Source organism: Pezoporus occidentalis, unplaced genomic scaffold (genome assembly GCF_034315485.1).
Source record: "Pezoporus occidentalis ecotype Australia unplaced genomic scaffold, CSIRO_AGI_Poc_V1 ctg17, whole genome shotgun sequence".
Taxonomy (NCBI): Eukaryota; Metazoa; Chordata; class Aves; order Psittaciformes; family Psittacidae; genus Pezoporus; species Pezoporus occidentalis.
In genome coordinates this window covers 6266995-6279113 of record NW_026913531.1, presented here as the reverse complement: position 1 = coordinate 6279113, position 12119 = coordinate 6266995, and the positions used below count along the sequence as shown (strand labels likewise).

Genomic DNA, 12119 nt, shown 5'->3' with positions numbered 1-12119 from the left:
TCCAAAATTAACATGGTTTATACAAATTAATTATATAGGAATACTTTGAGTACAGTAAATATTTCAGTGTAAAATTCTAGCCCTTCTATCACAAAAGTTTACAAGGTTATAATGTAAGCCACATAAGGCTAATGTAGAGTGTCTGATCATTACAAGCAATCTTCTAAAATCACTGTTAATCAAATAATCTAATAATCATGGATGGATAATTTTCTAAAAATGTTATTCACATAAAAAATAATTCAACGAGTCAAAAATCTTAAGAAATTCAGTCTGAAAGCAAAAGCAGTTTGTCTAGCCAACAAAAATACAGGCTAGATTCACAGTCAGATGAGCAAATGCTATGTTTTCCACCCTCTCCTATTTGCTGGTAGCTCAGCAGTTAGTACACTCACTCATACCTGACTCCATGATTCTAACCTCTGAGGTACTTCCAGTTTGCTCAGCAGAGCTCTACAAATACTTCCAGCATTTCAATGCAGACCGCTCTACTGGGAGACATGTTTGCACTACACTAACATATACAGGAATCTACAGGGGATTAATAAAAAACCCAACACATTTTGTTCATGGCATAGGAGCACTCTCAGGATGCATACTAGCATAAGTGCTTCCAGCTATAACAAGTCTGTGGTCCTACAATCTAAGTAAATGCTGTAAGTTCTATAATTGAGAAAAAACAAGGTTTCACTACAATTTCAAGGCTACCATAACTTTTCCATTTTGTTAAAGATATTCCAAAGGCAGAAGGAGATTAAAAAAAAAAGATTTTTTTTCCATTTCTCTGATAAAAAAAAAAATAAAAAAAAAATTGTTTGTTGAGATTAAGCTGATTGAATTGGAAAGAAAAAAATATCAAAATACTGTGATGCCTTTCATTTTCTCAAGAAGGTAAAAAAGATTTTCAACAATATGAAATAATTCAACTTGTCTTTCAGGAAGACTTGTGGGTCTAGCCTGCTGTTTCTAAAGTACTATGTAAATCAATGCGTATCTTTTTCTTATACTGGTCTTCCTGGGCACCAGGTAACTACAGCCATGGAAAACCACAAGATACTACTATGATATAAACCTCTGTAGCAGACTTGTAAGAGAAACCCTGGTAAATAGTCTTCAGCTCTTTTTTCTCTTTCCTGGCTCTGAAGAACTGCAGAGAGTGTCAGGACAGACAAGAGGGTATCACCAAAATGTTCTGTTCATTCTTAGCCAGTGCGCTGACCTACATCTCTGGGGTCCCTGCTGTCTTTCACAAGAATGCTCTTTCATCAGGAAGGGTCTGAATGCAAATGCAGATAAAAAATGCAGATAAAAATTCTATAGAAACTGTGAGAACTACAGAACTAGTCCTGCTCACAGTGCTGCTAATTTTCATCTGTATCACAGTATTTGACAGTTTTCCCAAGGCTTCCGAAATCTTCTGAGTAGGTTACAGTTCCAACTTGTCTTCATAGAATATTTCAAGTCCCATAGGCAGTGGGAGAAGAAAAACTAGAAACAGAAATGTAACTCCCTAATGGTTCAAATATGAAAGAAAAAGCAAAAGTACTTGAATCTTTGCTATCTTTGCTAGATTTTAAAGAAGTCCTGTGATTTCCACAGTATGTCCCAAGATCTTTGAACTCCTGCGGTAAGTAAAATTTGGTACAAGTAAAGTTTGGGATTCGCGTAAGATGAGAGCAAATGAAAGCAGTGACACTGTACAAAGATTGTAACGTATTCAGACAGTACTTGAACATACTAATTAAGTACAACTACTTCAGAAATAAGTGCTTGAAAACCAAAGCGTATTATTATCCCTTGCTATTCTTTAAACAAGGTACTCATCTAGTTCATCTGACTGACTGCACTCCCACAAGCATAAAAATGCACATAATGATTGAACAGTTAACTAACACTGAAATTCCAAACAGACAATTAACTCCTTTCTGTGTAATCAGAGTTTAAAAAGAAAACCCAACCTTTCCAGCACTCTTTCCAACATGCAAAAATATTATGTTCTCATGGGACATCTGTTTCTGGCAGCACTTTACAAATACTGCCTTAATTCTAAAATCCCCAAATGGTTACAATTAATATCACTATGGTGTAAAACTTACAGCAACTCTAAAATCTCATGCCTAAAACAGCAACGTAAAGGCATGTATTTTGGGTACTTTGCTAAGCAGAAAGGTTAGAGTGCTTCTCTAACCACAAACCTAGACAAGTTTATGTTTCCTCATTTTGCGGAGTTATCCCATTCTGACTTGTGTAGCCCCATTAAGCTATTTGATTCTGCAAAAAAGAAATTTTCTGTCCGTGACATGTTTACCACTTACCCTCCTGCCCTTTCAAATAACATTTACTATGTTTTTACTGGTTTTCACAGCATTTTTAATTAATTTGACAAAAAATGTATTAAATTTAAGAGTGTTTCCAAACCAAAACCCAGTGGCTTTCTCCCAGCCTTCTGATACTTACGACAAAAGAAGATTCCACTAAGACAAATCACAGAAAGACCAGTTCCCATATTTCTGGCAGAGTGTCTCCATCTTTCTGGGAGCTTCCCCAGTACTTTTATTTATCTCTACAGATGTTTTCTGATCACACACCACATCACACCGAGTCATTATGTAACAGCAGAGCTGGCATTAAGAGCCCTTGTACCCCAAATATGAGGAAAAGAAACTTTTTACAGGAAATACCTTGCTCTAATCCTTTCTTCTGTTGCCTGTCCAGCAACCAATCTGGACAGACCTTGCTAAGCTCAACACTCAACACTTGAGACCTGCACCAAAACTGAGAAAACCAACCCAGACTTTGACAGCCATAGTAACATACTGAAGAAAGATTTAAAATGTGGTAATGCAGCACCACCTTCAGGCAAAACAACACCCCTGTGAAATACTCAGAGAAAAACAGTTTATGTGTAAAATGTCCTTTTTTTCCCAGTTATGACCTGCTAAGTATTTTAAGTATTTGTAATAGGCAGAAATGATTTCTTTTCGAACTACTAAAAGCTATACAAACAAATAACCAGTTTACTATGTAGCAATTCTTATTCCAAAGATTTGGGTTCTATGTATCAAAATTCTCCTGCTTCCACACACATACTAGCAAAGAAAATAGAATATACTGACCTTTAGGTCATTAAGACCCATCCATAGCATGATTATTTGACTAACTGTCTGGAGATAAGACAAAATAAAACCATGCTCTTCTTTACTCCCTATATCAAGGAGATGCGCCCCTCGTGAAGATGTTTCACAGATTTGTTGTGCCACCTTCCACGTCTTGCTCTCCTTACTCATTTGATAGCAGCTGCTTTGGAAAGCCACCCACCCTTGCGAACACATGCCTACAGGTGAACAAGGACAGGACTGAAACAATATTCTGCGCCATTCAGGGCAGAGGTACAGTTTAAGATTTTTTATATAATTATAGAGACATTTTGATGGTGACAGCATTTAATTAAATCACAACTGCAAATGCCCCAAATCCAGTAATTACAAATCAACACTCCTTTAAAATCCTGAATGTGACAACAACAAACTCTAATACATACCTGTTTCAACTTGAATATCCAGTGACTGAGACACATTTACAAATTCAAGATGTAATTGTTCAAAAATAAACTTAAATGTATACAAGGTGGCAGGTGTCAAATTACTCCACACAAAGAATCCGCTGTGGCTTTTTATAATCTGAGAAGTATCATTCAGTGAAACTGAAACTGAAAATTCCTTGGTTACTGTGCTCCAGTTAAAAGACACTGTAGTTGCTGTCACAAATGATTTGATGTCATTTTCTGACATTCCACCTAGTAGGCAAAGAAAAAAGAAAAATACTGTCTTTACCACGAGGGGATAATTACCTCAAAATACTATGGCATCAATATTTAGGTTTTTTCCTTTAAGAAGTGATGAGGGCTACACACAGTAGGAAAAGAAAGGTAGCATCAAAACAAAAAATGTCTTACTAAGCCATTAACAAAGCCATGCTCTTCTTTACTATTATGGTATGTAAACTTATGTCTGAAGCAACCAGAAATAAAAGAGCACGGTTTAAGGAGTGTTTAACTGAGAAAGTACACACTTTGCCAGAATATCAATTAAGTAATACACATCAAGTGCATAAGACAAAAATTGCACAACCAAGAATTATTTCCTGTAGCTTGCTGAACATGCTTTCAGCATGTTTTCATTGACATGAAACATGCTTTCATGTCAATGGCTGCTGCAATATTTTCAGCTTGCTACATGTTTTTCTCAGTGATGTTATTTGTTTTCAGCTCTTCATCTGTATTCCAAAGTTAGTATGAGCGTGTAATGTGTACAAAGATAATGCTATAAACTATTTTAAAGCAATTAACACAATTAAGTTAGAAAGCACTCTCATTCTAGTAATCAGTGAGACTTGTGGTTCTGAACAGATTTACAGCTATAAATCATAGGGTTTTTAGGTCCAGTGGCTAGACCCACAAACTCTTATACTAAAAGGCTGTCCCAGTTACTCACAGTACTAAGATCCTCTAGCTACTCATTAATCTTTTTTAAAGAGGGACTGTCACAAAGCAGAAACAAAGATATTTAATATGTTTAATTTATATAAGAGAAGCAATCACAACCCTATATTGACATGAAATTGCCAGGCTTTAAGTAACTTTCTCCATGGTCCTCTTTCATAAATCTCTTCTGTTAGAATTGCTGTAGTATAGCAAAGCCTGTAACATTTAAAAATCTCCTGAACTTTTACATCAGTCCCATACTGCAGAATTGTTACACTAACCAAATGAGTTACATAAAATGATTCCTTTTACTCATTGTTGAAAACGTATATTGATGGGAAGTTCCTAAATACATGTGTAAGCACAGGATTTCAATTCCTACTTCTTTCATCTTCAGTATTAGACTAATATAATGATACCAAAATATTTTTTGTGCTACTCTACTTACATGTCTTAAATGATTTTACACTTAAGATTCGGCCATTTTTTAGGGATTCTATTGTAATATCATACTTCTTATTTTCCTCAAGCAGAATTGTAGTACTGACAGGTTTCTGTTCAACTTTAGAAATGTTTCTCACATTCTGCAAGTTAAAAGAAGTTCTGGATATAGTGAAAGTAATAAAAATGCAATTCATAAATGATGTATGAAGTTTTTAGAAGGGTAGTTTACATTGCAGCATGTCAAACTTAAGGCTGCTGTTAAACTGCAAAATACCCAATGCATTTAAACCAAAACCTTTTAGAAATCAAACTATTAATAAACACCTTCATATTGAAACACCCATATTTTAAGGTCCAGAATATCCTGGGCTCAAAATAAGAATAATGATCTCCTGAGATCTGGGGATAGTGTCTGTGCCTCTCCTGGAGAAGTCAGACTCCTTCAAACAACAGTACCTCGAAAAACTTCCATATTCATTACTCTGAACATATGCCTACCAACCATTCAACCAGACTCAAGTCTTTTCAGTCCCAATGGGTTCAACAGGACTGCAAGAGTGCATATAAATGACATGAATTACAGAATTCAGTGTAATTTTTTCAAACCTTCTCCTTATTTGCTATTTTACATTATATTGTTATAAACAAACATACAATGCTATTAACTACTGATACCTACAGCTTAAATACATCTGGAACTACTTATCCCTTAGATTAACAACATTTACTTTTTGACTGAAAGCATCTGCTTGCTGGTATGTTACAATATAATAATCTGGATCCTCTCCTTTGGGCAATTCAGTCCATTCCATCAAAACAGTTCTAGCAGGCTTTTTCATTTGGTCACAGTCTAGACTCTCTGAACCCTGTAACAGAAACATACATGAATGAGTGTAGTAGACAATACAGAACTTGTACCTCTAACTAAACAATTAAATAACTGCTTTTACCTAGAACTTGTCAGCTAGCAACAGTTCCTGTATGAACCAGCATCACCAGCCCTACTGTGTGACACACAGAGGCTTCATAATTCCTTACAAGTTCTGCAGGTACAAGTTCTATTCTACTTTTCTCTCCTCCAGAGGTAGCCAAACCATGTCAGTTTACCCAAGTATGCCCTGCTAGGAAATGAGAAATCTGTTGTCACTTTAGACAAGAGGTCTGAGATTTCAGTTGCAATGTATGCATGCTCTTGTGAGACCTCACCTGGAGTATTGTGTACAGTTCTGGTGTCCTCAACATAAAAAAGACATGGAACTGTAGGAACAAGTCCAGAGAAGGGCCACGAGGATGATCAGGGGACTGGAGCACCTCCCGTATGAAGACAGGCTGAAAAAGTTGTGGCTGTTCAGCCTGGAGAAGAGAAGGCTGCAGGGAGACCTCATAGGAGCCTTCCAGTATCTGAAGGGGGCCTATAGGGATGCTGGGGAGGGACTCTTCATTAGGGACTGTAGTAATAGGACAAGGGGTAATGGGTTAAAACTTAAACAGGGGAAGTTTAGATTGGATATAAGGAGGAAATTCTTTCCTGTTAGGGTGGTGAGGCACTGGAATTGGTTGCCCAGGGAAGTTGTGAATGCTCCATCCCTGGCAGTGTTCAAGACCAGGTTGGACGAGGCCTTGGGTGATATGTTTTAGTGTGAGGTGTCCCTGCCCATGGCAGGGGGGTTGGAACTAGATGATCTTAAGGTCCTTTCCAACCCTAACTGTTCTATGATTCTATTGCAATCACAGCAGTCAGTCGGAAGCTGAAGGTCTCAGTCCTGTTCTCACATTACATGGTAAGGGCTCTAGTGGCATCACTTTCACAGCTTCTCAAGAAACAGCAGCATTCAAGAGATAAAGAAATAATTTACTGAACAACTCCCTACCAAACCAATTTAGACATCGCAGTACAAGGTGTTGCCTTCGCAAGGCGTGGCGACCTGGTTCAGGAACGGCACGGCAACCAACCCCAGGCCGCTCGGGCCATCAGCTCACAGACACCAGTGTGGTGGACAGCAAATGGCGTTTATTAGTTCGCAACACAGCGTTATATACTCTGGGTTTACAGCGTCACTTCTGTCTGCTTACATCACAAGCTACATACTATTGGCTATTAAACAGGGGGCCCTATCTTTCCGTACAGCGCGATATCTTCCGGCCGCCAGGCCCTAACTACCTACATTTCCCCCCTCCCTATGTTTAATAAAACTAGCTGGGTATAACAACAGGATATGGTTTATGCTTTCACACAACACTGAAAACAGTTTCTGCAAACGCAATATATGCTTGAAATAGGGATGCAGAGCGCATCGGGCAAGGCACGTGAAACAAGTGATAGCAGAGAATGACAGGGTATAACTGGGGATAGACCAAAAATTCTGAACAAGAGCATTCCTAAAGCAACTGTTGGCGTTCTATTAACATGATGTTAACCTTTCCCAAACGGCTTTTGACAAATGACATCAGCTTATTCAATATACAGGGTCCAAAAATCAATGCTATCAGGATTGTTATAACCGGCCCTATCAGGGTAGATATTAAGGGGGTAAGCCACGGTGAATTGGTGAACCAGGATGTGAACCAATTCTGTTCCGCCTCCCGTTCCCTTTTTTGTTTTTCTAGTCTCTCCCGTAGTTTGGCCATAGTATCTCTCACTATGCCAGTGTGATCGGCATACAGACAACATTCTTCCTTCAGAGCTGCGCATACTCCCCCTTTATGTTTTATATATGGTTTGGGTGACCCTACTTGAGCAGGGGATCTGGGCTAGATTATATCCCCAACATATGCCAACTGGAGGCTGCCTGGGCCTGCCCCTTTTTCTGCTGTATGGCTCTCTGATAACAGGCTGTATAGCTCTCTGATCCTTCACATCAAGGTCTGGCATGGCATGTGTCCCCACCGCTCCACGCCTGCTGGGTTGCAGCCAACAGCGGAGCTAAAGGTTCTTCTTGGTGGCAAACACAGAAGCCAACCCAGTCTTGCCCTTGATTGTGGTAGCAGGCATTTGGTCAGCCTCAGTCCTTGCACCTTGTTGTCAATGCACAGTTTCACCTGCTTCATCCAGTAACAAGTCGCTACTACAGCAAGGCACACACAAATTTACATTAGCAGAGTAACTATTACAGGGTGCAGCAGCATGTTGAAGATGCTGATGGCAGTGAAGGACTAGCCAAAGAAATTTCTTACCACTGGAATTCTCCCCCGCTCTTAATTTGTTCCATCACCTGCTTTATAACACTACCATTGTATTAAAATCTTTCTAGCTTTTGCCTTAGCATTTTCTAGCAGCTACTGCAAATTCCCATACGCTAACATCTCTTTTACAAGTGACAAATCTATACAATACAAGGTGTAGTTTCTTATTAGCAACTGGCTAGTAAATACAGGTGGTTTTATACACAAAATCACAGCCTCTAATAATAGCTACTTTACAAGCACACATATTTAGGATGTTACTTTTCAGTTGCCCCCAAGTGATGCTTTGCAGTCATTCGTTGTCCTCTTCCTCTATCTCATTCTGCTTGGGGTATTCACGGTCAGCTCCTGTAGCTGAGGCATCAGGTTCCTCCATTCGTCTGTCCAGCTCTTGGCAAGGCTTGACAAACTTTGCAGGCAGTCGCCATGGACCTGTAGGCAGGAGGACACAAATGTACCCCCTCCCCCACGTTATCAGTTCTTGAGAAGCAGACAGGTTAAACTGCACATTGTGAACTGTCGTGGAGTTTGCTGCATCGGCCGGCTGGGCAGCAGCTACAGCCGCCTGCCCGCTTCAGCAGCAACCATAAATACCTGCCGGCAGCCACACTTTTACATTAACTCTTTCATGCCCAAAATGTTAAACAGCTACCCCTTAAAAACTTTTACAATAAACCCAACCATACACAAAACACCGATTGCCCTCAACACACACACACACACACACGTGTGGGATCCCACAAGCACACTCCACACAAGTTCAATATTTGAAACACAAAAAGACAATTATTATTCCCACTACACAGTCCCACGTACAGAACGTGGCACAAGGACCCTGTGGAGACTAACAGCAAACCAGCTCCGAGAAGCATCATTGCAGTGCGAGGTGGCAGGCTCAACCTTAGCGGGCGTCCCCGCAGAGGCTCTGCCTCCCCCACATCGTATGAGGCTTGGGCTTTTATACTGACCAAAATGCACACTCATTCCGACACAGGTGGCCAGCCTGTGCTGGAAGAAGTGGCCAGCAGCATCTACAGAGGTCTCCAAGGGTTGACAGAAACCTGGACATACTTATATTTACCAACTTCTAGTACATGAGTATCACAGAGAAACTGTATGGGCTCCCACTGTCAACTGCAAGAAAAAATCATAACATATACAGCTTGAGTATAAGAGGATTTTAACGCATACGTGGTCACTGTTTGTCAGGCCTCCTTAACTATTTTGAGATCAAGAGCTTCCCACTCTTTAGCCCCCTGCTGTGTAGTAAACACAGGATATGCAGAGATGCCCATTGCAGAAAATTCCCCAGTAATGATCGCATCGGATTCAGGGGATTCGGGGGCTGATCCTGCGCCGAACTCGGGGTCTCCGTTGCTCGCAGCTGTGTCTTTCTGATCAGATGTATCTCGTTCGGTATGTAGCCATCTGCAGACCTGGCTCCTCCGTGACTGAGTTAAAAATTTTTTCACTCTAGGGCATAGTGGGTTGGAGAGGCTCGCGGTTCCTTTAAATCTCCCGCTAGCGCATGATCCCTATTTTCTACTGCGTGCTTCACAGTGGCGCCGCAATCGATCCGGCGCCGAGGCACCGCCCTCTTTCTTTCGGATTCCTCGACATTTATCATGTGTATCCCTTCTAATATACTTTCTCTGTCCTTTTCAAAGTCCCTACTTTCGGAACTGGGGTGGTGGGGGAGCAGGGGGTTACACCTACTCCGCGGCACCTTCTGATGGAGGGGGAGAAAAGGAAGGGGGGGGGGGAACCCTGTGCTCCCGCGAGTTGGGGGAAATGAGTTGTAATCTTCCCCCGGTTTCAACCGACTGGGGACGCCTGTTCCTAGTTTCTTCGTTGCTACCGCGGCAGTTTTCTTTTCTGCCTTGTATCTTTTTATACAGTTCATTACTTCCCTCCGTGGTTTACCGAGTTTCTTTGCCGTTTTATAATCATTAAGCACTGAGTCAAATAGTTCATCACCAAACTTTCGCCACTCACTCTCCTCAAATATTGTATTAGGATCTGCAAAAAATCCCTTAGCCTTCCCTACAGCCACTAGACCTGCTAGCTGCTTTAGAGTCTCAGGCTCAATTCCCCGCTTTTATAAAAAGCACTGTAAAAAGTTCAGGGCTCAGCAGAATCATCGACGTCTGGGAAGTGCAAAGTCTGTGTGGCCGCCCCGACTCCCAATTTCGGGGTGGCCAATAAGCAGTTCTTTGCCGCCTTCCAGGTCTCCTGCGCTTGTATTGCCTTCTGCAGGGCCCGTTCGACTTTTCCCCATGACTTAAGGTTTTTCCCACAACCCGAGGACTTCGTCTCCTCAGCTAGCGCTTTAGTACATTTATCCCACACTTCAGGGTGGAGTATATCCACCGGCTGGTCAATGACCCCGATTTGCAAGAGTCTCGCAACAGCGAGAGAAAAATCTTTAGACTTGCAATCAATACCCCACTGTTTATGTAATTGTGATACAACCTTCACAAGGGCTTCCATCCTCCTTGTTGGTCCGGGAGCGTCCTCCCCGCCGGGCTGGTCCTGCCGCTCCGGCCGCCGTTCACCCGTCCAGGCGAGTTTCCCGGGTTTCGGCACCACTTGTTGCCTTCGCAAGGCGTGGCGACCTGGTTCAGGAACGGCACGGCGACCAACCCCAGGCCGCTCGGGCCATCAGCTCACAGACACCAGTGTGGTGGACGGCAAATGGCGTTTATTAGTTCGCAACACAGCGTTATATACTCTGGGTTTACAGCGTCACTTCCGTCTGCTTACATCACAAGCTACATACTATTGGCTATTAAACAGGGGGCCCTATCTTTCCATACAGCGCGATATCTTCCGGCTGCCAGGTTTGTTCCTTTCAACTACCAGTTCAAACTCACAGGCTGCTTTTATCTAACAGGATATAAACCTGAATCAGCTCTAAAATTCAGGGAAATTGGGGCATGTGAAGCCAATCCCTATTATGTAACATTTCTTAAAAGACTGCAGTTCTTTAAGTTCTAGTTTGATTTCCTGTATGAAATCAGATGACAAATACCATCATTCAGCAATGAACTCAAAATGTAGTTCAAAAAAAACACCCAAAAGTCAAATAAGGACGCTAGTAGACTAAAATAAAAATTAGTACTTTTATCTTTATATTACTTGGTGTTGTCCTGTAAAGCAATCTACCACACACCAAAACCCTACAAACAACCCCAAACAAAACACCATAAAACGCAAAACCACTCTGGAGTTCTGTTTGGTTTCAGGTAACTTCCTTTAACTAATAACAAACTAACGTTAACTATAAATCTGCCAAGATCTTAAGGTTTAAAGTTTAGATTATACTTTAAAAAGTATAAGCTTTATAAGGTTTATAAAGCCTTTAACCTCTATATCCATTTATAATAGGGTACATGCAACCTCTTCGAAGTCCCTGAACTGACGTACCAGACAAATATTAATGTCATACACGGAAGTGGTTAAGGAGCACCTTTCCAGGAAAAGCAGCAGGCTTTTAGCTGACGGGTGTATAGCTGGTTTGTGTTCTCCAAGAAACAGTCTAAAGGATAGGAAAATGTCCTTTTAAAGAGAATTAAAAAGTGTATTTGCTGTAATTGAATTGACCACTTCCACCATCAACATTACTATGTGCCATTTTACTGTACATAAATACATATGCCTAGAAGTAAAAACAAGAACTAGATCTTCAAGTGTATACAGAAAATTCACTACACTTAGGAATTTATAATATTCCTTTTTGCCGCCAGCACCTTGTCAGTACCTTATCCAAAGACTGCAGCTATTTTAAATAAATGAATAAATAAATAACTGACTACAAAGATCTAGAGTTCAAATCTATCTGCAGACTAGCTACACAAGTAGCCAGGGGACCTAACAACAAACAGTTACTGATTTCTGCTATCAATTACTTCTCAACATATGACTCAAGCAGGCTTCTCAGGCTGAAGAAGAAACAGGAGAAATAACAAGAGGTCTATAAAATCCTTAGTAGCCAGAAGAGAGTAGAGAC

General features: G+C 40.8%; 1 protein-coding gene across 6 annotated transcripts in view; it reads right to left on the bottom strand.

Annotated features, from left to right (window-relative positions):
• The window catches only part of PTPRQ (protein tyrosine phosphatase receptor type Q), a 134583-nt gene that overhangs the window by 121107 nt on the left and 1357 nt on the right, over positions 1 to 12119 (bottom strand). For all 6 annotated transcript variants that reach the window (XR_009963869.1, XM_062613835.1, XM_062613836.1 and 3 more), the window contains exons 2-5: positions 5656 to 5793; positions 4932 to 5067; positions 3542 to 3796; positions 3117 to 3334 (exon numbers count right to left, since the gene is read on the bottom strand). Coding sequence is in view for 5 of the 6 variants with exons in the window: in XM_062613835.1 (XP_062469819.1) it covers positions 3117 to 3334; positions 3542 to 3796; positions 4932 to 5067; positions 5656 to 5793 (747 nt within the window). In the remaining variant the exon portion in view is untranslated. The remainder of the gene's footprint in view (positions 1 to 3116; positions 3335 to 3541; positions 3797 to 4931; positions 5068 to 5655; positions 5794 to 12119) is intronic.